At 40.0% G+C, this 26,999-nt stretch overlaps 3 protein-coding genes across 6 annotated transcripts in view; 1 reads left to right on the top strand and 2 right to left on the bottom strand.

Moving 5' to 3' along the window:
• Window positions 1-759: 759 nt before the first annotated feature.
• Window positions 760-3,706, bottom strand: LOC309695424 (fibrinogen-like protein 1-like protein). The gene is made up of 2 exons (XM_082516066.1): window positions 3,040-3,706; window positions 760-1,471 (listed from the first exon to the last, which is right to left on the bottom strand). The coding sequence occupies exons 1-2, from the start codon at window positions 3,182-3,184 to the stop codon at window positions 777-779; spliced, it is 840 nt and encodes a 279-aa protein (XP_082372192.1). The 5' UTR covers window positions 3,185-3,706; the 3' UTR covers window positions 760-776.
• Window positions 3,707-5,474: 1,768 nt separating this feature from the next.
• The window catches only part of LOC309695422 (KATNB1-like protein 1), a 36,023-nt gene continuing 14,498 nt past the window's right edge, over window positions 5,475-26,999 (bottom strand). Inside the window, exons 1-10 of one of the 4 annotated variants that reach the window (XM_082516063.1) lie at window positions 8,671-8,770; window positions 7,636-7,748; window positions 7,490-7,527; window positions 7,123-7,408; window positions 6,921-7,036; window positions 6,782-6,832; window positions 6,612-6,701; window positions 6,415-6,519; window positions 6,225-6,318; window positions 5,475-6,132 (exon numbers count right to left, since the gene is read on the bottom strand). In XM_082516063.1, coding sequence (XP_082372189.1) covers window positions 6,091-6,132; window positions 6,225-6,318; window positions 6,415-6,519; window positions 6,612-6,701; window positions 6,782-6,832; window positions 6,921-7,036; window positions 7,123-7,408; window positions 7,490-7,527; window positions 7,636-7,743 — 930 coding nt within the window. In that variant the 5' untranslated portion in view covers window positions 7,744-7,748; window positions 8,671-8,770 and the 3' untranslated portion in view covers window positions 5,475-6,090. Of the gene's footprint in view, window positions 6,133-6,224; window positions 6,319-6,414; window positions 6,520-6,611; window positions 6,702-6,781; window positions 6,833-6,920; window positions 7,037-7,122; window positions 7,409-7,489; window positions 7,528-7,635; window positions 7,749-8,636; window positions 8,771-26,999 lie in introns of those variants that run through there. The other 3 variants (XM_082516064.1, XM_082516061.1, XM_082516062.1) reach the window with 3 other exon arrangements.
• On the top strand, window positions 8,221-24,003 carry acp7 (acid phosphatase 7, tartrate resistant (putative)). Its single transcript, XM_082516054.1, has 15 exons — window positions 8,221-8,389; window positions 9,177-9,235; window positions 9,453-9,590; window positions 10,464-10,664; window positions 10,993-11,175; window positions 12,942-12,967; window positions 13,835-13,932; window positions 18,421-18,483; window positions 19,217-19,331; window positions 19,551-19,664; window positions 21,412-21,478; window positions 21,839-21,906; window positions 22,003-22,074; window positions 22,435-22,572; window positions 22,666-24,003. The coding sequence occupies exons 3-15, from the start codon at window positions 9,482-9,484 to the stop codon at window positions 22,729-22,731; spliced, it is 1,320 nt and encodes a 439-aa protein (XP_082372180.1). The 5' UTR covers window positions 8,221-8,389; window positions 9,177-9,235; window positions 9,453-9,481; the 3' UTR covers window positions 22,732-24,003.

Genomic DNA, 26,999 nt, shown 5'->3' on the forward strand with positions numbered 1-26,999 from the left:
TGTGTAGAGAGTCAGCTTCATTGTTTTGTCATCACTTGCTATGATTTTCATGTCGTGCGAAATCCCAGTGCAAAATACGGTTATAGGAATCATGCGTAAAAGGCATTAATGGATCACTTGAGTTTACCGATTGGGAATAACTAACTTGTTAATAATGTCAGTGTTTACATTGGAAGTTTTGTGGAGGATTTAACAGCTCACACTGTTTATGAATTCTCTTTATTACATTTTATTCTCAGGATATTTTCGTTTTCATTAAGCATTGAACTACAGTATGTTTTACTGTGGCTAAATCAATATCACTGTATTTCTGGCAAACTTGTAATGTACTGTGGAAAATATGTTGGTGCGCTGCTCCTTTGTGTACCCACTGAATGGAAGATGCCTTGCACAGGCTATTTTTTTTTTATTATCTGTCATAAGCTATAATGCCATGAAACACTTCTTGGTAACTGTGATAAACCAGGAGTCTGCACTTGCAATTTTCAGAAAGAAAAAAACAAAACTAAAAAACATGCTTTGCTTCAAGTATACTGACTTGGTGTGTGATGGAAACAAAGCTAGAGCTAAATCTGTACTGCGACTTTTTACTGTATTTCAAGTTTGTGATGCGTTTTTGTTTCTTTTCAGTATTTTGTGATCATGTCCATGCATTTTTGAATAAAATGTGGTCAATAGAAGGTCCAGTAGTCACTACAAGAAAATCCCTGATATCACCCATTGTTGTGTTTAATGACAAAAACTCAAATCTGGCACAAATCCTGGGAATGACGTCCTTATAGCTCATCCTTCTTGCAGTCTCCACTCTGAATCAGTTTCACTGTGTCAGAAGGTCTCACCATCATCCATGCATACTTGCACAGCCGCTCCTTGTTGCAGTCTTTTTGCCAGTAGATGACATTTCTGCGATTCAGATTGGCGCCGGCGCAGGCGTCGTACCACCAGCCTCCTCCCGGCACCCCTTGAAACTCCAGTTTGGCACAGTTCTGGAAGTAGTTATCATTGTCTCTGTCTTTAGTGGTGAATTTCTGGTTGTCATGGAGATAGTTCTCTGTATCCAGCGTCAGAGCGTCTACGGTCGTTCCCTCAAACAACCCCAGTCTCAGTCTATAAGCTGATGCTTCATCCTCCACCAGGAATGGATCATACTCTCCCATCTTTGTGACAGCATCTTGGTCCACAAGTTTTATTCCTAGTTTATAGCGTGCAGGCCCACGGGTAAGCTGATGAAGGTAGTCATTCCCAAGCCAATGATCTCCAGTGATAAAACCAAAGCCTTTCTTATATTCAGCCCAAGTGCAATCAAAATTCACACTGCTATTCACAGTAATGTGCTGCACCACGGTCCAGCCTCCCTCCTGCATGGCACAGTAGGCCACAATGGGGGAGTCCCCTGGTTGGATCAGGTACACTCCGTCTCTGGCCCGGCCTGAAGAGGCCATCAGCATTTCATAGCAGTCTCTGGGCAGCACTGTTGAGCAATTAAACATCAGTCAAATCAATCAGGGCAATCAGAATTACTTTATGGCTAAGAATTAGGCAGGTTTATCATATACATCACACATCGAGTCTATTACTCCATTACCAGCTTTTTTGATAATTACCACATATTTGTTTTGTCTTCATTTAGTACAAAAAGGTTTAACGTGTGAAAATGACAGTTATTTCACAAAGTTTATGTACTGATCCTCGACTCAGTGGAGTAGCTTTCTAAATTCTGTAATATTATCGTGATTGAAATGTGAAATTTAAATAACTTAAACAAATTACAAGCTGCTAGTAGGTGAGCTTTTCAGCTGCACATTCGTTTTGAAGTCTTCAAAAGGAGACGCAGAAGCTTTGTTTGCTTTTCCCAGTTTTTACACCAAGCTAACTAGCTTGCTAACATTAGCGTCTAGCTTAGAGAAACAGAACCGCCCCCCAACTGTTTTTCAAATCGCCAAACAACTTCTTTAAACCCAATCCATGCACAATTTGGTTATGTCTAATTTAAGGACCCCTCAGGTGTTCAGTGAATAGTTGCGGTCTGGTACAAACAATGCAGGTCAGGAATTGTAGTGATGTCTGAAAATTTGCTTACCTTGTATTACTTTCCACCCAAGGCATGATTAGATTTAAACACAAGTGCTAAAAGTCTATAAAAAATCCAGTACTTTATGAAAATGATCATTTTATTTATTTGAGGGACAAAATATCAGATCTTCTACTTTTGGAATCTGGTTTATTGTGCAGCTGTTGTGCAGCAATAAATAGCTTTAAATAAATTTACACTTGGCCCAGATGGACTACAACATGTCCAAACCATCCTACTCCTTCAATTGTGCCTTGGAAAACATTTTTATGATGTCATGTTTCTTTTCTTCAAAGATAATCTTTCTAATATTACCAACAACCTTACGTGAACAGAAAGCTGTAGACAGGCAGAAATGTTGCTTTGAGAGAGCCGTGGCTTTCTGCTTGCAGCACTTGCAATGCACACTGCTCTTGTTCACTGTTCTCCTGATAATTTTCTTAAGAACATTGATATTAACCAATGTGAGAGAGGCCTTTACTTACAAATCACACTCTTGGAATAAAGTCTGCTGATCTGCTTTACATGGACAGGGTAACAATTCTGTCCAACATTTCTGAATGTGAAAGGACCGTCTGTCTGATCACATTCAAAAAATATGTTTCTGTACAAAATAATTTCTCAATGTTTCCCAGGTAAGCACAATAAAACATTGCTTTTCTAAAAGTTTTCTAATAGATTGCCTTTTAACAATGCACAAATAACCTCAGAGGACCTAATGCTTATCATCAGTGAGTCAATAAGCGATTTGGATCTAGAGGTTGGAATTAAACTCACATCCACAAGAGTAATCTTCACAGATAATCACAGATATGAATGTATTCAGCGTTTAAAAAAAATCAAATGATTTTCCAGACTAGTGTTTTGAAAATTCTCCCAAATCATGTTCAGCTTTTGTCCAAATCCACAACTGAAACAGACAGGAAAGAAAAGTCAAACAGGAAGTGAAAGCCTGCATAAATAAATACCTCTCATTCCACGGTTCAGGACCAATTTATGCTCATCTGGTGAAAGGAGATTTAGGTTTTCAGCTTGGAGATGCTCCATGTCAAGTCCAGTCACACTAAGCAGCAGCAAAACCACTGCTGGCGACAGGCATCTCAAATACTTCATCCTTTACTTTTTCTGTGATCAAACCAACAGCATTTTTTTAGTGATATGAGCTGATGTAACAAATACAAAACTCTATCCATCCATCTATTTTCCTCCGCGTATCCAGGCCGGGTCTCAGGGGCAGCAGCCTAAGCAGACAACCCCAGACCTCCCTCTCCCCGGCCACCTCCTAATACAAAACTGTGCTGAAGAAATATAAAATCAAAGCGCTTACATTAAGTAGAGCCACCTGTGTCCTGAAACACAGTGTAGAAATGTGTTGTCTGTACCAGAACCGTCTCCCACTCTGTATTTGTCTCCTCTGATCGAATGACAAGCAGCAGAAACACAAACACAATGGCCGACAGCTGAGTTCGGATTGAGAGACTGAATTGCAGTGCCCGTGCCTAGCTAGAGTTGGACTTTATCCTCAGGTTCACCTTAAAATGATAGACACCAGTCCTCGACTTATCTGTGCAAAGTGAGATAAAACCCACATTTAAACACATATCTCTGCCTTACTTAAATCACTTCAACTGTGAATGAGGTTTAAAGTCCAGCTGAGACTGAACTCTAAAGGTTCAGCCTTTGCTCATTTCACTCCTCCTCCTATTGAGTGTTTTTGTGAGTTAATTGGAGTGTGAAAGCCCCTGATCTCAACTGGTGTTTGCCCTCTGCTTCAACACAAGCCTATTATCTTGATTTATATCTAACAAGCGTTGTGTTCTGCTACAATACTTAACGTTGGTGATTCTGTAACCTCCTGTATCATTAGTATTTTAGACCCTTGTTATTTGTTGGACACTGGGATATGTATGAGAAAAAAAAACTGCCCCATAGGACTTGTATATATCCAGAAGTATTAGAGTAGTACACAGAGTACGGTTTCATTTTTGAGTTAGCACGCTGCATAGAACTGAAGCATGTTCATTGCATTTTACACATAGAATTGATTAAATGACCTCTTTTTAAATTCTGATCTCTTTTATTTCTTTATGTCATGTAACATCCATCAGTCTTTCCTCCCCATGTGAATTCTGCTGATTGTTTTTGCCTTCAAATTTTACCCATTTCAGAAGCATAAACACTAAAGAGCCAGAAACATCTGGTTCTTTAGTGTTAGTTGACCTTTTTCAAAGAGTGTTGCTTGTAATCTGACAGTTTAGTTCAAGAGTAGGGGAGACCGGGGATAGTTGTAACGTGGGTCAGTTGTAACACTTCCAATTTCTCCAATCAGGGCTAAGTTTCAAATGATGTGATTAATCCTGTGCATGCCCAACTCAGTTGTGCTATCACATGTGAAAAATCAGCACATTTTGTCAAACACAGACAATTTAACACGAAAAAAAGTAATTTGTATGCCAAAAAGTAAGTTTTTCTACTTTATTTCAATTTCTAATAGCATTATCTGCTTTGCAGTTAAACTCATCAAACTTAAATTATGTTATTTGTATGTCTATGGGGATATATTCTGTGTAGGTCTTTAGTGCTAATGTTTTAGCCGTTGGCTGTAATGTTAGCTAGTTCATGGCTATAGGAGTCTGGGTCAGTTGTAACAGCAACAGTCGGGGTCAGTTGTAACAATAATGCAGATGTTACCACACTATTACTTTAACTTATATTAAACAAGTTGGGCCAACGACATCAGCAGAGAGAGGTTCACTGGTCACTTTTGTATATGCGGTTAATGCCATTGGCAACACAATTCCTCCACTGTTTGTGTTCCCACACATACATTATGCAGACCACTGTGTCAGAGATGGACCAGTAGGAAGTACTGGTAGTGGAAATAAATCAGGATGGGTGCAAGAAACAGATTTCCTCATCTTTCTGAAGCACTTTGCAAACCACACCAAGGTAAGCCAGGATAAAAAGTAATGGAATTGCGATGCTGGTGAACAACTACATTTTTTCAGCTTCATTGTTATGTTCAAAATTGGTGCAAGAGTTGTAGGTTATAATGCCCACTGAGCCAATGAGGCCAAACGCAAGGAAGACCAACCAAAATTAATGAAATATTCAGTTGCAGAAAATTCCATAATTTGTCTTTTTTGGGGGGTTGGTATATGTTCAAAAGTTAGATTTCTGCATTCTGTCACACACACACATAACTACATAAATGGCTCTAAGTGCATTCATGTGTTGAATAAACAAAGATTACATGTTAATGTTTTGTTAGTACCCTTATTTCATTGTGTTACATTTCACCCCAGGATATGTTACAACTAACCCAGACTATGGGGTTAATTGTAACATTTCACTCTTTGTGTTTGAGACCATACCATGCAATGGGTAATTGTGCTGCAGAGAAAATAGCTGCACTATTTAATAGCCGAGACATGTAAATACTTTGCATTACATTTTGAATCCACTACCTTAAAAGAGCTCCAATTTACAGACAGAAATGTCAAAAATGTTACAACTATCCCCGGTCTCCCCTAGTTCAACTTAAGGTAAAGACAGTCATATACAGTTTTACGGAAGATGCAATTGTTGTTTTTGCAGCCATAAAACAGAAATATTAGTGGCATCCCTTTTTAGTGTTTTTGTAACATATCATTATAATATCAATCACAAATGACAAAAAAGTGTTAATCATTAATGAAGCAGTTAAAAGGACAAAAATCTTACAGTCATCACAATATCTGCGTTGTGAAAATAAGTGGATAATTATTTACAAAATACTACTTTGCTACTTAAGAGAGAAATTATCGGCCTTGTCACACCATTGCTGTTGTAGACATTGCTCAATTCTTTAGTTGCTTAAGCTGCTCTGCAAATACATCCAGCCCACACTAAGAGCCAGTCAGTGCAAACGTCAGCAGCTACTATGAATAACACTTTCAAAACTAAGGAGACTGTTCATGCGCCCTGAGGCGAATAAAATTGAATTGAACTGTTAACGGAGAACGATGCGTTCAGGATCTTCACTGCTGACATGTGAGTTTAGACAGGAAGGAATCGATGACCTAAGGGGCAAAAAGATGTACATAAAATGCAAAAACATAAACACACACATATATACACATATAACTAACAGTGTTAAATTCTGCATGTTTACCTTTGCCATGTCTCCTGCAGGTCCTGGAACAGACTTCAAAAAGGGTTCCTGCTGCCACAATTCCCATAACTGCTGATTAAAAACTTGAAAGTTTCTGCAACAAAGGAATAAATCATACAACTCTGGCAAATTAATGTCAAAAGATTGTGCTTTTTTTTTTTTTAATTAAAAATAAATATATTAAACTTACTCATCCAGCAGAGAGTTTGTTGAGCCACTGAAGCCACTATCTTTTAGATCCTCCCACCAGTTTTTTAAAACTGAATTTACCCACTTTAGGCCAACAGTAAGATGCCTATAAAAGAAAATACAAAAAATAATTATCCTGCTGCTAAACACAATGTTATTGTACATGTGTAAAGTGTTTTATTCAGCAGGATTACTCACTCTTCATATGGACTGCTGAGGACTTTGCCAACTAAAGGAAAGAGGTCGACACAACAGCCGATGGTTATCTTTGAAGAATCCTCATCAATGCTGCAGGGAAAATATAAAAATTATTGTAGTAACACTATAATCTCAGTGTTACTAGGATATTTGCAAAACTCAGTGCTCACCATTTGCTTATGAGCGGGAGAAAGTCAACAAACACACCAGTATCTTGGATACTGTACAAAAAATATGATGTAATCAAACTTTGGAAATACTAGCAAACAAGCATTGGCGCATGTTTGAAAGCAGCCGCACGGCGCACACCTCAGAAAGTATGTCAGCAGCTCTCCAACATTTCTCTGCCACAACGTTAAAGCCACTTTGAGTCTTAGATTTCTTCCAAAAAGCACGTTAGTCAGCGTGTTGTGATCCCTCGTGAGCTGGAAAACATAGTCAGCTTTAAGTAGTTTCAGCTGCGTGTTTGCAAGAAAAGTAATTCATAAAACAATGCAAACGTCTTACTGACCTCAGTCAGTACACAGTAGTCAGCCTCTTCACAACCAGTTCTATCAGTTCCTTGGTTGTTATTGATATTATTGACATGAAATGGGAAATCCCAGGGGTCCATACTGAAAATATCCTGCTGTGTGCCCTGCAAGACTTTTGTTTCATTTTCCTTGTTTGGAGCATCACAAGTTCTCCCAGACCCAAGCTGCTTTCTTCGAGCCACAGTCAGATGATGAGTCTTCCTTTTACATGACACTACCCGCTTCACTCTGCCTGGGTTGTTCCCAGAGCGGCTAACCGGGTATCTGGATGGGGTAAAATTCCAAATATAGCTTTTAATCAAAAACAAATGGCTGTAAAAAAAATGCAAAACAGGCAGGAAATACCTCTTTTTGTTGCACTCTTCATTTGCAGCATCATCCGCCTGAATTTAAAAAGACAAAACATGGCGATGCACAAACACAGCTAGAGGCATAAAAAGCACCAGGAACCAGAAATAGATTTGTGCAACATAATGACCAACCCAGCTCACCTGTTTTGTGTTTCTCCCTTTAGGATAGCTCACTTTGTACTGTGCTGCATCATGATGCAAGCGATCCTCAACATTTTGGCTCTCTGCATCTTCAGTGTTGGGGTCCATTATATCTAAAAAGAAAGGATATATGAATGAGTTAACAAATTTATAAACACGACAAAATACATACATACCTCACTGAACCGTAGAGCCTTTGCCTGAAAATCATCTAAGATCAACTTAATGTATTATTTATATAATTTTTGCTCATTTCCTAACTTTTACCATTTTTGTAAGACAAGATAAAAACTTTTAAGGCGATTAAAAAAATGCATATCACAGGATTTTAGAGGTTAACAGTGTATGAATCTTGTGTTTCTGGCCATAAATGGCTACACATTGTGGACAGCGTAAACATTATCTTGTCCCCACAACATACGGGCTACACATGTCCAAATACACCGTTTACCACTGCAAACAAAGTAAGATAGTAATAATACATTTTTCCCAGTAAATCAATCATTAATTATTCATCTAATCTTCTGTTTATAACGCGACACGCTGAAAAACAACATCTCCCACAATCCACTCGGCCATTGTTATCGTTCTGCACATGACGTGGTCAGGAAACGCTCTCCAGCCAAAACAGCTGGTTGAGTTTAGCTTAGCTGTAACTTTTTGAAGTTTTTATTTTTCTGAATATATGTAATTTATTCAGAACAGAAGTCGTTTGTGCTTTTGGAGACGATCATTCACTGCCTTTAGCTTAACTGTAAGTGTTGTACAGAGGCATGAATTTCTTTGTTTCCTATTGCACTTAATGCAAAGTATTAGCTTTGAATTATCGCTAACAAGTAATTAAGCCAGGTAGCTAACAGTCAGGTAGCTAACAGTCAGGTAGCTAACAGCTAACCAGACAAAAAGAAAGAAGCTTTTTAATTGTGTTCCAACCAGCGGTCGAGGAAATACATGTGAAAATAAATGCGTCACAGCATTTAAAGTGAAATAAATAAACAAACCTGTAAGCGTTCACAGTAAATATGATGTACTCACTTTGCTTCTCCAAACAGAGATATGACAGTTAAACACTTTGATTCTTTTTACGCAACTAGCCGGCGGTACCGCCCATCATTGGAGAATAAAGCAGCCTATTCATCATTCAGCTGTTGGACTGTGCACCCTCTATCGGCTATTGACACAGTGTTGGTGCACGTTTCACAACCAAAACACACAGCTAAGAGAATCGTCAATGATCAGCCTAACTGACAATTAATGTAACTGATAGATCAGATCAGCTGGTATAGTAGATTTTGACTCAATTAAAAAGCACGATTTTGTCTTCATGGGCTGTGACACTGATAGTGTCTTTGTTCTGGTAAGTCCAGCATAGCAGCTGCTTGCCTTTGCATTTAATTGATCTGAGGCAAGCCATAGCATGTGAGCTTACCTCTTCTGTCTTTCACTGCAGTACTGCACAATGAAAAGCAACATCACATGCTTTTATTGTCACATCATCTATTTCTAAACTTGTTGCTGACTCTGCTGTTTTGGTTCTGCAGTTTCATGGGCTGAATGGAGGTTAACTGATTTGGACATACTCAACAGAGACCAAAACACAGTATGTGACTTTGTTTATCCTAACTACTCAGCATGTGTAAACCTCCCCTGAGGTCATGTCATTTACTGGAAGGCTTTAAATATCGTCAATATTTCCAAATGTTTTTATACTAGTGCCTTTAGAGTCATGTGATTTTTGTTATGAGAAGTCGGAGATCATGTGATTCAAGTGTGTGTGTGTGTGTGTGTGTGTGTGTGTGTGTGGCTTCTTTAATCAGACGTTTGTTCCCTGAGGTCCAGCATTAAAATGTCGCCTGTTCACGCTGCCTGTGCTTTGCTATTTGCTGCACCCCTGCTGGTGCTCAGTGTTCCTCCTATTTGGACCCAGCCAGAACAGGTGCACCTCTCCTATGGAGGTAAGTGTTTGACCTTTTCCACCTGACACATGTGGGATACAGTTTTTCCCCTTGGTCAAAGGAGCTTGCAAAGAAAAGCGTCTGGACTTCTTTAAGTTGCTTGAAGACGTTTCACCTCTCATCCGAGAAGCTTCTTCAGTTCTAAGGTCAAATGGTGGGGACCCACACCCAGTTTCACACCTTGGCTCAGGCGATTAGAGGATCATCAGGGGGTCCTTTTGTCCCTCTTTGGGGGGAAACTCCCACTAGGTTTAAATCTGGGACTCTCCACCATTTGACCTTAGAAGAAGCTTCTCGGATGAAACGTCTTCAAGCAACTTAAAGAAGTCCAGACGCTTTTCTTTGCAAGCTCCTTTGACTACGATGACCTGGATGACTGAGAACCTTCACAGACATATTTTTCCCCTTTGAAATACACACAAGTATCCAGGTCACTTGCAGATTTACAGATGTTTTGTACAAATTGCTCAATATTCTGTTAACTGACTACATCTGACTTTTTTTCAGGCAGGTTCACAGAAATATTCCCTGACTGTATTTTTTGTCATGTAGGTTGAGGACACCGTTTAATTACCTAAACTTCCAAACCTGTATCTAATGCAGCATAAAAACCCTTTTGTTCTTTTCTTATGAAGGTGAAACATGTGGTACTCATTATTGAACTGATGTCTTTATGCAAGTACCTGGCCAACTCAAGTCTGCCTTTATAATGCTTCATCTTGCCAGCAGCAAGATCAAAAGTTCCACTCTTGTAAAGTCAGCTTTTTCACATCAGCATCTTTTGGCTTTAATAAATGCACCAGTAAGTGTATCCAATGTTCCTGTCAGACAAATCTGCATCACATTTCAAATAAATGGACTTTTCTTCTTCAGGAATGCCAGGCACTATGGTAGTGACCTGGACAACCTTCAATGAGACAGAGAGCAAGGTGGAGTATAGCCTTCTGGGGGCTCGGCTCTTTGAGATGAGCGCCATAGGACACGCGACTCTGTTTGTTGACTCGGGAACGGAAAAGAGGAAGCTGTTCATTCACAGGGTCACACTCAGAGGCCTCAAACCGGCAGCTTCGTATGGTGGGTGGAGTTTTTATATAGCTGACATTAGGGTGGCTGTATCTGTAGGTCCTTTATTAATTAGATGGTTGGTGGTTTGATCCCTAGCTGCTCCAGTGAGTATGCCTAAAATACTGAAACCCACCTTGGTGTGTGAAGGTTAGATAGAAAGCACTTAGGTAGAAAAAATGCTTGAATGAGGGATGTTATATAAAGCTTTACTTTAAGTACTCATGTAGAGTAGAAGAGCACTCTATACAAACGAATCTATTCTCCATTTAGCTTTTGGCTCTCACACCATCTCATGGATCACTTAACTGTGAAACTTTTTTCCTACATTTTTTTCCAGTCTACCACTGTGGCAGTGAAGAAGGCTGGAGCGACGTGTTCTTCTTCACTGCTCTTAATGACAGCACTACGTCCAGTCCCAGGTTTGCTTTTTATGGTGACCTCGGCAATGAGAACCCCCAGTCTCTGGCTCGACTGCAAAAGGAAACTCAGCTCGGAACGTACGATGTCATCTTACACATAGGTAACTTCTACCCTTCTAGATATTTTATCATTCATCATTGTAAAAGAGGCATTAAGTTATATAAACCGCAGCTTAAGGCATTAGTCATCCACAGCTTGTATTAACATAAATCAAATCAATTAAGCCAGCTGACATCCGACAGAGATATCTAATGAGGAGGCAATATATCATTGTGGTAATTACTGTAATTACCATAATAACACATAGTCATCATTTGCACTTATTTGCTTTGAGCATTATGGGATGGATTCTGGTCACTAGCCTGCTATTCATCACTTCACTGATTAAACTGCAGAGTGTAGGTTTTTGTTGTGCCAAAGAACCTAGTTTTGATTCACTGGATCGCCAGCTTTTATAATCTCTCCATTTTTAATAATAGGAAATAATGTTTCTTACCTTTTTATTTCTCCTCAATGTAAACACTAAGTGAACTACCTCTCCCACTGGTTCAAGAAGGCACAGCAGTACAATTTGCAACACAACTTGCTGAGGGGGTTAATAATATATTAGTTCTTAAATATAGACATCTGAGTGATCTTAATGCTGTGAAGTCATAATGTATGAATAATGGGTGAAGCAGTGCATTTAGTTATTTTGTACCAGTCAAATGTTATTCATAGATTTTGTGTTTGTGTAATATTGGTAATATTAAAAGTGGGGAAAAAAACCTTTACCTCACATTTTGCAATATTTCGCTAGATATTCTATTTGGTACAGTGACATCAAATATCAATATTTTGTTAAATAATTCACGAACAAGAACGCTCATGTCATGCACCACCAACCTGAGAAAATGTTACATTAAACTGGTTCAATCAAAAAACCATCCTCCTAATTCAGAGCAAGCTAATGGCTCAGAAACAAAAACACAAGTATCAATTTTTGTGAAAAAAAATCACGAAAGAAAAAAGGAAAATGCATGAAAATCATCAAATAATAATCAACCAATCCTTGAAATCTAGTTCCTCCAATAAAAAACAGTAAAGTGTAAACTTTACTGTTTTAAACATATTGGCCTTTAAGTTGACATTTCTTGTTCTTGAGTTAAAAAGAGTCAGGATTTCTAAGGATCATCTGAAGTTTAAAGTGAAAGAGAGCAGCTGTTGACAAATGGCGCTTTATCACAAGCAGTTACACAAAGTTAGAGATCAGCAGATTTATGTACATCTCTGCTTCAAATACCAGTTTACATTTTTCAAGTGTGATGACTGATGGCTTAAAATGGTTTATTTATACTTTTACAATAATTCTGTCATCGCTGGACATGTTTGCTGTTGTTCAACATCTAAATCACCAAACTGTCGAAGCAGTTCTTGTAAAGACTGGTGCAGCGATCGTGTCTGTGCCGGGAATAAGAAAATAGAGAGAAACTGTTTAATTTAGTTTCCCATAATAACAGAAAGCAAGGAAAAGCAAGATGATGTAATCCCCCGTGAAACTATAAACTGTCATTTATACATTTTGGGGTTTTGATGATAGGCACAGTCAGACTAGTTGTCTCCCAGTTTCTAGCTGCGTTGTGGTTTTAGCTTCATTATGTTTAGCTTCTTTATATCTAACACTAGAAACGAAACAGCAAAATGCCAAAACTACGTAAGAGTTCAGCTCTCTTGAAATAAATTCTGACAATATAAATCTAGTGAAGCTGATTAGATGGTACTGCTTGGGGAAACTTAATCTGCACATCTTGTTTTTACATTATGCTGGCAAAGAGTGAAATCATGTAAAAGATTCTAATCTATAGATTTTATGTGCTTGTTTTACAGGAGACTTTGCCTATGACATGCATGAGGTAATTTACCCTTCTATCTTTCCAGTCTTGTGAAATGTGATCAAACCTGCACCTAGTTTCAATTAAGGTCACTGACAGCAAAGTTCTTATACTCTTAAAATCACTCTGATATATCCCTGATTCCAATAAGACAGAAGAGATAAGCCACTTTACCTTTCTCTACTGCACACCACTGTTTGTCCTCAGGGCATGTGAGAGCTTTCAGCTGTGGTTGGGACATTAGCATTGCTGTGAAACGCCTTAAGCCCGCAGTGAAAGATGAGAGTACGGATTGTGTCGCCCAAGTATTTCATGAATAAAAGTGGTGCTACTCAAAACCACAGATCTTAAGTCCCAATAACATATTGGCTCATATGAAATCCTCACAGCTGTCACCTTTCATATTAGAGGACATAACCTTGTCTCGGATGCTAATATCATTTTCCCTTAAATAACTTTGCGCGTTATTAATGCTGTTTTTTAATAGGGAGAGAATGTAAAATGCAATCATCAGGCTGCTGCAAAAATTAATAACCATAATTCATCTGAGCTGTGTTCTCAGCTGGAATGTGCAGGCACCACCTGCGGCTTCGCTGATATTATAAATAGAAAAACAGAGAGAGAATTTAGCCTGAAAGGTCGTTAATGGCTGTGGCAGGTAAAAGCCATCAGAGGAGAAATGAACCGCGGTGTGCTTTTAAAGCACCGCAGACAGTATTGGGATATTTAAGACGAACTCTTCAAGTTCCATTGAGGTTTATTTGGTAGCCTGTGCTACGTTCCTGAAGCATTCTGGAAAATGGACCGAATGTGCAAAAATGAACACTGTCTTAACAGGAAGTTCTTTGACATCATGTTTAATGGCTCAATGACACTGTGTGATTCCAGGATAATGCCAGGATTGGAGACGAGTTCATGAGGCAGATCGAGTCCATAGCTGCCTACGTGCCCTACATGACCTGTCCCGGCAACCATGAAGCTACATAGTAGGTGAAATTCAACTGAATCTCTCTGCTGTCTCTCTCATTCATACGATGCATCCATAGGTGGAAGTCAGGCACACGTTCATTACAAAAACACGTTCTTTCTCACACAGCATCTGTTTGTCTGCTGTCTGCCTTCAGCTCTGTTTTTCTTTTTCTTTATATTTGCACCACATTCTGCTCACAGAGCCAGGAGTGTAATTAATGGGTTTTGGACAGAAAAACAGCAGTGCATGCTATATCTCAAGGCTAGCCCCATCAGCTGCACTTTTTCTTCTGCAAAATAGAGAGCACACTCGGTTAGTCCTGAAAAGTCTTTACTGTACCGTTTGAACAGATGGGAGCTATTTTTGTCTCCGAAGTCTGGAGCAGCATTAGGAGCCACCAAGTTCTAAACAAGTCAACACTGTCCAAAACTAACATTAGTCTGACTGGGAATCATCAGCTTAATATCTGTTTTTGAGTTTCCAGAGATGGCCTGCGGTGGTGGGAACTGTCAGTATTTTCACTCACGGTTACCAAATGTGCTCTTTGCATCTGAGTGTGGGAACTTATCTGGATGAAAACACAAGACAAAGCCTTAGTTAAATGGTAAAATCTTAAATTAAACTATTTCATAATTTTTCAAACAAAACCCTGAAACATTGCTTCTTCTAGCTTCTTAGATGTCAGGTTTTACAGCTTTCCCTGATTTTATCTATAACACTTTAGTAAATCACATATAATAAAGGCTTTTGTGCTGTTTTGGAGATACCAAGCAGTCTGAAGGAGTCAGCTTGGGTTAAAGAAACTGTGCAGTAAATAGTCAGTGAATGTTTTAGAGCAAAAGAGCCATATGTAATAAAATAATCTGCAGATTAATTGATGATAAAAAAAACCCCCAGCTTACAGTGCGACTCTACATACAATCATGTATGCATAGATATTATTCAGTGGGTTGCCCCCCATTAGCTTCATAATTACAACTCGACAATTCTCCCTTATAAAATAAAAAAACACATTATTACAATATGTCACTTAACTGTTTCAGTACATTAAATTACACATTTATTAGTTATAGTTAAAGTCAGACTTCTATAGACATTCATATGGTTTTTATCATGAGGATCAGCAGCGAATGGATCCCTGAATTCCAACAACATCTGCTGGAGTTAGAAACTTTCAGTGGTGTCTGATCCTGCACCATAATATTTACTTGCCGCTTCTATACGGGGACCGTTCTCACTCTCTTGGCTTTGCCATGTGTAATAGGACTACTGTCTGCCTCTTTATTAAGGAGCTGCTAACAGTAGTCTCTTTTTCTTGGCGCTGCATCCCGACATAAGAACCTGATATCAAAAACCAGCTCGGTGCATTACATAACCAGAAATGCAGCTCTCCCCCCCGCCCCCTCTTCTTCTATACCTAAATATGTGTTTCGTTCTGTGGTGTCGTTCAGAATCCAAGTATACCCAGCAGCTGGGCCCTGCTTTTCTTCCTCACTTTCTGTTGTGCTCCGTCTCACTGTACTTCTCTGTTACTCTCGCTTTCCAACCTCAAAACCTAATGAGTTAAAGGCGATTAAAACGGAGCCGACCACAAAGGTTTTCAGTCAGCATTCCAGCTGCATGAGAACAGCCGGTCCACGGAAGATGCTAAGGCCCCAGTCAAGGCTGTCTTTGTTCACCAAGATGAGCACGTGGTTCAGCAGACCAACGGTCATCATCTGAAACAATGATATGCTCCATGAATATTACAACTGGATCCTTTAAGTTGTCATACTGCCTGGATTTAGCCCATCAGATGATGAAAGGAAAGAGTTGACGAGCAGGGAAAATCTTACTGGGCCAGTTGAAGCAGACGGGTTGTTCTGAATTTGACATCCAGATTTCTATCTCAGTGTTAATTTAAAAAACCCACACATTTAGCTGGAAAGATGACAATCTGACTTAGAATGACTCACATTTTTTGCTGAACTCCTATACAGATCAATGACACAAATGAACGCTTGTCATGTCTGTGCTAAATTACATTTCCACTGCTGAACTACAGACTTGATAGCTTGTTTTTGATTTAGTTTCAGCCAGTGAATACATTTCCTGTATGTCTAAAAATCCAGTGATTCAAAACTAAACAAAACAGAACAAAAAACCTTTTTCTGTGTTCCCAGATCCTTAAAATGCCTGCTGATACCATTTTTAGCCACAAGATGGGAGTATGAACTTATAAGATAAGATAAGATAACCTTTATTAGTCCCACACGTGGGAAATTTGTTTTGTCACAGCAGGAAGTGGACAGTGCAAAAGTTATGACGCAAAAATTAGAATACAATAAGAATAAATACAGTACACAGCTGTACAGAATAGAATAAAATAATATACTATATACAGTAGAATAAAATAGAATAAAAATATACAATAAGATAAAAATAGAATACAAATACAAATACTATATACAACTGAGTAAAAATACAACGATGCCAGAAAGGATTATTGCACTTAGTATTATTGCATATGTATGGATGTGTGTGTTTGATCAGTTAAAGTCTTTATTATGGAGTCTGACAGCAGTGGGGAGGAAAGACCTGCGAAATCTCTCCGTCCCACACCGTGGGTGCCGCAGTCTCCCACTGAAGGAGCTGCTCAGTGCTGTCACAGTCTGCTGCATGGGGTGGGAGATGTTGTCCATCAGGGATGACAGCTTAGCCGCCGTTCTCCTGTCGCTCACCACCTCCACTGGGTCCAGAGGGCATCCTAGAACAGAGCTGGCCCTTCGGATCACCCTGTTCAGTCTCTTCCTGTCCCCAGCAGAGATGCTGCCGCCCCAGCAGACCACACCATAAAAGATAGCACCACACCATATATTATATATATTATATTAGGACTCTTCCTTATTCACCACAGTGATCACATTTGGCTGTGAAATTTCAATCACAACAGATTTGTTTGGGATAAAGAGCTCATCCTTATGCTTTTACGTTAGGGTGAATGACTTAAGTAAAGATTTTTTTGTATTATCTATACTAAAAGATGAAAAAATGTCCTTCATATAATAACTTTGAAATAAAGTTCGTACCTATAGCTATTTTTAACATTTTAAAGGTGCCATCTGTAGGATCAGCCTGCCATTGTGCACATGAAATGATGTTGAAACAAGCGGCTCACAAACTGACCTTTGCTGGGTTATCATGCTGACCATTTAAACCTGACCTCGGTGCCCACCCAAACTACAGGTGACATTACTTTAAGACTTATTCAGCATTAGTTAAGAGCTCTGTGATCCTCCTTTTGGGTCCTGAATCCTGGCCTTTAACCTCTGACCCTGCTGCTCTCAAGTTACCCCTAACTCAACATTACCCCTAGCCCTACATTAAACTTGTCAATTCAGGGATCTGCTACCCTACTCTGGCTGCTGCCGAGGAAATTGCCTCTTTTTCCCACCTCCCCTACGTAAGATAAGAAAATAATTGTTCCCATCACCTTGCTTAGTTAATGGCCTGTTGAGAAGACTGGCTCCTGCCTTCTAAATTAAAAACTGTGAAAAGAGTCTGACAGATTGGAGTCTGGGAGAGCTTCCCATGAAATATTTTTTTTAATTTTTACTCTTTTGCGTTGTAAAATTTGGAGATGCTGGTTTGATAGTGTTTTAGCATCTCTCGAGTTTCCAATTAGTATGTGTCTGTTTCATGTAGTGCAATGAGCAGCGATGGACTGATCACTTTAAGTGTCCGGCTATATCTAGATCAATAAAAACCGCCATGACTCGGTGGTGAAACCACTGCAGGACTACCTCAAAACTGGATTCCTCTGATGACTGCTGGATGTAAAATTACAGTCTTCTTTTAAAACGATGTCATGGTTTTAAGAGAGGTATATTTAGAGACATGTTCTTGATTGACAGCTGTGGCACTCTCGGTCATGGTGGCTCCTACTCGCTTATCCCATGTCCGGCTCCACCCAAGCTCCCTCATGTTGACCAGAGTTTGATTATCTGGCTCCACTTGCTGACCATGATTTTAAGCCTCAGACTATTCCATCACTAAGCTATAGGTTGATGTCACAGAGGCTACTTTGCGTTTCTGCCCAGCCTTTAATTTAGAGAGGGATCCTCTGATAGCTTGCATGTAGCAGTGTTTATAGTTCCTTTAAATATCTATGACCTTCCAGGAGGTCTTAGAGGTTGATGGTTGTTTTCAACCGATGAGGTATAACTCCAAGTCTTCTGCCAGGTTTAGATGACAAATGAAAAAGCACATAAATCAAAAGAACTGCACCAAATGCAGGGGCTTTTTTTCCACGAACAGCTGGTTTATTGTATTTCAGAGAAAGCTTGGAATTATCTTAAATCTATTCTGAATGGATTGCAGTTTTTCCAGGCGCTGGTATAATCATCTCAAACTATGAGAAAGCAGCAGTTTGAGGTGCTAAGTGCTGCTTCTCATTTATTCAAGGAATGTAGAGTGCACGATCAGTCCATCTCATTGCGTTTCTCGCTATATTGTTTGTTCACAGCAACTTCTCCAACTACAGGAATCGCTTCAGCATGCCAGGCCAGACCGAGAGCCTGTGGTACAGGTAAGGGAGCTGCTTTAACAGCAATCAATTAATGCACCGAAGCAGGTGAACGAATACGAAAGCATGTCATTGCAAGCCCTGCACACACCACTCGTGATGAGTAATTCATTGTTTTCTAACAGCGGGCCCATGTGAAGTGTCATGTTAAGTGTGTCAAACGTCCTGCTGTATTTCAGTAAGCATTAATGAGTCAGCAGAGGAGTATAGAGCTCTCTTAGTATAGCTTACTTCTCCTATCTCACACACTGAGACTACACAAAGGAGCTATACATCTGACAGGTGTGACTCATCGCCCACCACAGGCCTCCTTCTGTCAGACAGTAAGATAATACAGTACATTGCTACACCACAGGCCAGCTGCCCACTCTCTGGGCAGGGCTGCTGGCTGAGAGCCTTCCACTCATGTGCACAGTTAGGAGGCAAAGAGAAACTCCATCCAGGCAACTGACTGCAACTGGAAACTGTTCATAACATTAAGCACACATGTACAGTGGCACTCTTCCATTAACCCTACAGCACGGACATGTAAGCACTCACAGTACAGTGCGGCCTTTTAAAGAGCAGTTTAGTCTATTTTATAACAACATGTGAGTGACGCAACGTCGTCTGGATCTCGGAGTATTTTTCACACTTTGCGGTTTAAAGTGAGACCTGCTCTTGCTTATCAGATGACTTTTAACACGCTTCCTCTCCTGGGTCAGTGCCGTGTATTATTTTAACAATGTCTCCGCAGCTGGAACCTGGGCTCAGCGCACATAATCTCCATTTCCACCGAGGTTTACTTCTATCTTGACTTTGGCCAGGACCTCCTCTTCAAGCAGTACGACTGGCTGGTGAAAGACCTGGAGGTTAATGACCACAACAATTCCATCTGTCCACTGTGGCTAAGTCCTTTCTTTTGTTCCCACACTTGCTTTGACCTCTTTTTTTCTCATTTTAAGACCAAGGTCATTTTATATCATTATAATATTCAGAATTCTCATTTCAGTGAAAGTAAGAGCATGTTGCTGAATTTGTTTCCCTGTTTTAACGTGGCACATGTGTGGCTCCACTTTTGTTTCATCTAGGAGGCCAACAAGCCCGAGAACAGAGCAGTGCGTCCTTGGATCATAACCATGGGGCACCGGCCCATGTACTGCTCTGATGATGACCAGGATGACTGTACTAAGTTTGAATCCTATGTATGTAAGAGTGTTGTCTGTTAATTTACTTACATTGCTACAGTGAGAAATGGTTTATATTATATAATAATTTTTCACAATTAATTGTGTAGGGCACTTATTAACCTTCCTGCCTTCTTGGGACCTTTTTGTGCCACTGCTATGTGTTAAATGGCTGCCATTTCCACTGTGTTCAGTGGAATATAACCAAACTTGCCACAGGATAGTTTTTACCTGTCAATGTTAATATTCCAGTGTGAATTCCTTAAATCAGCCTAAAATGGCTGAGCAGCAGAAATCCCCACACCCATCACCCTGGGGACCATTTTCTGCCCATTGACTTCCATTATAAACGCTATTTTTCAACCCCAAATTATCATCATATGATTTTATTTTTTCTTCTTTTCTTGGATGTCAATGAAGACTCAGGGCCTTGAAGTTTTAATTTTTAAATTGCAAAAAAAATGCAAAAAAAATAATGGCAGGTCAAAATGTATGTTGGTGCCAATCTTTGGTCCATCTAAAGGCCTACTTATAATGACAATCACATATTACTTCAACTGGTTTTTTGTGGAAATATTTAGTTTCGTTTTTTGGTTTTTGGGGCTTATAACACAGGGCGCTCATGTAATAACACTGGGATTTGAAGGGTTAAAACAACGAAAATATAATTAAAACTTTACATGAATATTTCAGGGAGAAGTAGTTTTACAAGGTTGGCTAATTTAAAGTGGAATAAAATATGGATATATGGTCTTTTTATGGCGTGGCTGAGAATGGTCCCTAGGGTGATGGGTGTGAGTTTTTTAAAGGATGGCAGGAGGGTTAATGTAACTCCCAGGCTGATGTTTTTATTGTTGGACTAGAGTAGCTTTGGATGATTTACAATCCCCACAGATAATACAGTGTGTGAAAGAAGATGTTTTAACTCCTTCGCTCCCCCTTTGAAGATTTTTTCTGATTGGTTGTCCTTTGCAAATACAAGATTGAACAAAACAGAAGTTGGGCAAGCCCGACTTGTGTTCCTCATATGACAATATTAAACATTCAGATTAATCTGAAGGCTGAGCTTTGGTTCACATAAGCTGGGCTCATTATTTAAACCTTTGACTATGTCTAAAATTTTATAGAAAAATGATCGAAAACATGTACAGACAGGCTGAATGTCTAGCTTAGTAAAGGGTGATAGTGCCACCCATACCAGTGCCTTGTGGGGTATGAGTGTGGTGTTGTTTAGCTAAATTCCAGACTCTTTACTAGTACTATTCTGTATTACCATATCGGTAATTCACTCTATAGGTGTGATGTAATTTTACTACTGCAAACGTCATGTTGTCATTACCTTAAAATACCGTGAGCCTTGGCTTTAAAGAAGCTGCTGTTAATTGGGAGCTGTGTTCCCGGTTATGTAAACAGCAGCATGTTTGTGTTGTTAAACATTTTATTTTTATCACATAATGTTATTTGCAGGATTTATTTTCACAGCCTTGCTTTACACTTAAATTGCCCCTGCTAGGAGACATGACAAGCATGTTGCAGACTGGCCAGTCCACAGAACCCATAAGCAGCACGGCGTGCTGGCATAATCACTGTAATTTGGAGCAAATAGTTTCCACCGGGGCTTGCTTCTCTCAACACTTGGCATTGTTGAGAGTGAGGCAGGCACAGGTAATGGATGCCTGCCAGATAGTGTTTCACCCAGCAGGTAGTGGTTTGGATGTTAATGTCAATTCATATTGTCATTATACCTCTCTCACCTATGTCTCAGGTCCGTCTGGGAAGGAATGACACAAAACCACCGGCTCCAGGTCTTGAGGATCTATTTTACCGTTATGGTATGCTATCTAGTCTGTGTGCTGCTAATGGGTGTTTAATATTGCAAATTTGCACACTTAGACTAATGTCCTAACAGCAGAGCAAACCAAACACCAGGCCTTCTGTCTGGCTGAAATGCTAACAGCCTGTTTTCAAAATGTTTTTCCTGTATTACGTTTCTCAGACTTTTCGCTCAGTTTTAATTATTTAATTTGTGATGAATCGCTGTCAGGTTTTGTTTCTCTGATCGTAAGGTTTTGTTGTTTGTTGAGAAATCTGCAAATTAAATAGGCACAGGTTCTGAGGAACTTTCAGTTGCACCACTGAGCTGTTTGTGTATGCTTCTCATCTATGAAAGGGTTTTTTTTTTCCCCCCACAGGAGTGGATGTGGAGTTGTGGGCACATGAGCACACGTATGAGAGGCTGTGGCCTGTGTATGGTGATAAGGTCAGCTGGTGCATTCTTACTTCACCCCATCCTTCATCCTTGCATTCCCCTGTTGTAAACTAGTGTTCCAAACTTATTGTGCTTTGCTCCTTGAAGGTATTCAATGGCAGCAGAGAACAGCCTTACGTGAACCCCAAAGCTCCAGTCCACATTATCACAGGCTCTGCTGTGAGTAGTTTCACGTCACTGTGTCACTGTTAACATTTTTGTGTGCAGGTCAGTGCGCAAAGTGACAGTGAAATCAACAGAAATGCCGTTATGTATGGTAAACAGCTCTGTCTGTGCAGCAGCTGGTCTGCTACATGAGTTTAGTACCATCTGTTGGTCTGGTTAACTCTTTTCTGATGTGGTGGTGAACAGTGCAGAGTACACTTTGTCATCCAACCACAGAGGGATTAGTCATTGGGATATTAAAATGCAGACAGACTCACACCGAGGCACAGCCGCAGTTGTAAATGTCAGAGTCTGAGGAAGGCATGTGGCTCCTATCTTAAAGGCTCTGTGTAATTCCTGGTTAATCTTCTGCAGGGCTGCAGAGAGAAGACTGACAAGTTCAATCCAAACCCCAAAGAGTGGAGTGCTTTCCGCAGCAGAGACTACGGCTACAGCCGTATGCAGGTGGTCAATGGAACCCACCTGTACTTGGAGCAGGTGTCTGATGAGCAGGTGAGCACACGAGGAAGAATGTGTGAGTGCGATTCATTTTACGACCAAGGAATATTGCTCGGATGATGACAAAGACTTTTCTGTGTGTTCCAGAATGGGAAGGTGATTGACAGCATATGGGTGGTGAAAGAAAAACATGGCTTCTCTGCCCGGGTATGAAGACTGTCTTTCTTAAAGCAAATGCACTTTGAGCCCAAAACAAGTACTTTTTGCCTCCAAACCAATTATGCAGTGATCATAAAACTTATTCCTGCTCATTTGATTTCACTGAGCCTTGTGCAATTTTAAAAACACCTACCGTATTTTTTGGACTATAAGGCACACTTAAAATCCTTTAAATTTCTCAAAAATTGACAGTGCACCTCATAATCCGGTGCGCCTTATGTATGAATTCTGGTTGTGCTTACTGACTTTGAACCGATTTTATATGGTACACGGTGATCAAAAATCTGTCAAAAAACGTTTTAGTACGATTTTGGTAAGCTACGAAGCCGCAACGCTTGATGGATTGTCGGAGCATTACGGCTACCATAGTCAGGAGCATTGTGGAGTAATCTGGGTCCAAAACTCCGTCTTCTTCAGGTCCCAAAGTCAAACGATCACTATGGCATTACTGAGAGTTGAAAACTGTCTAAATTCTTTCATCTTTAATAAAATGATCAGCGTTGCTGCTTTACCAGGTGTATCAATTAAGTTTAACATCCAGGCATCCATGAAAACAGAATCTATTAAATTTAACAGTTAGAAGTTAGCAGGAAGTTAGCTCGCTAGCTTCCACCTAAGCATGATATTGCATGTTCTGACTGAGAGATTTCTGAGAAAATTAAAAGGTACAGCTCTGCTATCACTTCCAGCATAAATGAAGACAGAAAACTAAACAGCAGTGACTTTTGTAGGGTTACTGAAGCTGGGCTAGCTGGTATATATTGATGTGCTACGTGATTGCTAGCGACACAGCTATGTTAGCATAACAAACACAGTGAAGCTGGAGGATGAACGCCAACCTTTTTCCACTCGAAAGTTAATGTGAGGGTTCCTAATGGTTAGAGACAAATGCAATCGCATGGCAGGATGCTGTAAACGGACCAAACTTCAGTCAGGAGAACAACTGAGATAATCCATCCACAATACGAGGTTAGTCATTAATATACTGCAACAACATGGGAATAGAGCAGCTGCAAGAGAATTCAACATTAATGAATCAATGGTACAGAAGTGGAGGAAGCAAGAAGAATGAGTTTAATAAAGTTTGACTTATCTGACTGCTTTGTTTTGCTTAATGCGCAAAATCCGGTGTGCCTTATGGTCTGAAAAATACGGTAGTCTGATACTCTACTGTAAATTTGCTGTATATAATGTGACTGTAATTTACTGAAAGGTGTTCTGATTTTCTATGAACATTGGAATAAAAAAATGTCTTATGTTTGATTATATTTGGATTTTCTCACTGTAATTCATCCACTGCAGTAAGCTTCAGTTGTTAGTTGAACTTTCCTTTAGAAAGTAGATGTAGGTCCCTTTATTTCTGCCTGAATCGGACAGGATGAATCTGGCAGACAAAAATCTGCATTCCCCTTAGAGAATATTTTTCATTTCAAAAACCTGCAAATGCACTTAGACATATCAGGTCTCTTCTCTATCAGGCTATCAAGAGGACAGATTCTCCCTTGGCTAATCCTATCAGGTTATTGGAACCTTATTTGATAGCACATCTGTGTGGCCGTCAGACAGAAAGACACATGGAACCTCACGCCTGCACAAAAGCACTATTATGCAACTCAGGGATGCTTGTGGCTTTGGCTAATACAGAGTGAGACAAGACTCTCCAGAATGTTTCTCATGCCGTGACGCTTACCACTGTGGCAGTATTAGTCCCTAATAACACCATGCTGCTTCTGATGACTACTGGCAGACAGCCATTGCACATCTGCATAGATCTGTGTGTTGAGCCGTCTAGCTGTCTGTTAGCGCCAGAAGGCAATTATTATCTCTCTGTACAATTCTGTTGACACAACGTGCTCTACATGCAGAAACGCAGCGATCCATGAACGCTACAAACGACGTAAGATACGTCATTGTATTCGTAAGACGCTTTCATCCAAAGCACATGCAATGCAACGTGTGGATGCACTGATTTTATTTTAGACAAATGAAGAACTTATCAAAGAAAAGACAAAATGTGAGCAGGGCCGCAAGATCTGTCAAAGCAAATTAGTGAGAAGCTGATAGTTGTTGTGGAAACACAAAAGTCAGGCGTCTAGCCAACCGAGAATTTGTCACTGATGTCGACACTGCACAGTGCAGTGTGTCTGGCATAGGAAAAAGACACACGGGGAACAACGATCACACCTCACGCTCACATGCTTTTTGGCATGTCTACCCACTGCTAACTGCCACTAACACACAGCTTCACGGCTGTAAAAGTTTATCTGTGGAGTAGGCCCTCCACTACGGAGTTCCTAACCTTTGACCTTCTCATTCCATACTCACCCCAAACCAGGAAGAGGAGGAGGCCCTGAGTGAGTACAGGCTGTCTAGACCAGCTTGGAGCTCGAGATCACATGGAAATAACCAAATATATATGATCCAGCAAGACTTTGTTGTTTTCCAGACAGTTGTTTATGTGCAACATATGATGCAAAACTGGACGAATGGAAAATTCTTGCCCTAAATAATGAGCAAGTCCTGTGGCGAACACATTCCTCATCAATTAGTTCATGTGATTTCCTTTTCTTTGATCACAATCCAGGAAAAAAAGACCAAGAAGAAAATAATATGTGACTTCAGACGGCACGTTTTTTGCTTGAAATATGGCTTATTACAGCAAGAGGCACAGCAGGTTTCTAGTGTTGTGGTCAAAGACGTTTGTTAACAGATATCATTCTTGCCTTACACATTGCAAAATATTTTTTTAGAGGCGAAATTGTCAGAACGATGGAAATCAGATTCATTTGCTTAGTTTAACAAGACTTAAGGAGACTGATAACAACCGTTTAAAATACCTTGCTGCTCACTGATCGTATAGATACGTGTGTTGTAAACACCAGTGCAAGAGGTCAAAGGGCTACAGTATGTGTTACATTTGACTGGAATTTGCCCTTTAACTCAGCTGAAGTTCATGGCAAGTTGATGACTGGAGTAAAACCGGATCTTCTGTCTCGTTAGATAACTAACCTGACACTGGCAGGGCCACTCTGTCTTCATGCTTAACTCCATCACAGCAGGCTAATTCTAATGATACACAACAGCTATTTATCCAACCCCAAGCTTATTGGTGAGTAAACCCAGAAAGTAATGAACTCTCCTTGGACCACATGTGAGATTGGGAAGCCAATGTCTCTTTCTATAAAGCAAAAAAGCTGTGAAGCCTCTTGAGAAGACTCTCTAAATTTTCTTCAGCTAAATTCTGTGGCTTACCAATAATATTTATCTATTTTCAGAGTCTCTAGTAGCTCTCACTCTCAACAACAAGCTTCCTCAGGAGACAGGAGGGCTTCTGTGTGGTATTTCTCCCCACGGGTGATCAAGGCCCGGCAAATGATCACAGGGAGACTGGGAACATGTGTAATGAATTCAAGCTTCAGATGCTGGATCTTGGCGGTATTTCATCAATCCAGAGGCTCAATGCTCTTCCAGAACCAAAGTGCCAGTATTAAGCAGCCTCAGACCACCACCAAAGCAACAGCCAGAACAGCCTGCTGTTGCTTTGGTGGTATCGTGGCACATTCTTACCATAATTCCACTCTCAATATAAACACCACAATAACCTACAGGGCTTGGCAACACAGCATCAACCGAAACAGGAGATGTGAACCATGTCTATTGCCACAGTAAATCTGGACTAAACAAGATAGCACCCATGCTTAAACAGTTCTGTTTTTCTACTTGCACAAAGTGAAAGAGGGAAAATACAAAGCACATTTTCTCCAAAAGAAAAATGTAAACCAAAATAGATCAGACTGGGCGTTTGATGAAAGTAATATTCCTAAAGCCACGAGGAGCAGGTTGGCTGGGTTGAAATAACACTGAAAGCAAAGTTTAAAGCCCCAAACTGATAAACCTCTTTTGGAGCCCAACTGCGTGCACTCTGTCACCACAAGATGTCTGAATGACATTAATATAACAAGGTCAGGCACACATTAGTTTTTTTTTTTAACTGATTATGTAACTCAGGGCCACAGGGGAGGCTGGAGCCTATCACAGGGCAAAAGATGGGGAACACCTAGCAAAGGTCCAGCACAGACAAACAGAAACCACATGCATACCTTTGACTAATATAGAATCACCTATTAACCTAAAGCCCCAGCTGAGCAGGAAGGTCAAACCTACTTGCTATGAGGCAACAGCGCTAACCACTGATAAAAATAGTCAGTGTTACCTTTATTACCTGATTGTGTATTTTCATATTATTTATGCAGCTTATATTG

Source organism: Aulonocara stuartgranti (genome assembly GCF_965226115.1).
Source record: "Aulonocara stuartgranti genome assembly, chromosome: 19".
In the NCBI taxonomy this organism is placed as follows: Eukaryota; Metazoa; Chordata; class Actinopteri; order Cichliformes; family Cichlidae; genus Aulonocara; species Aulonocara stuartgranti.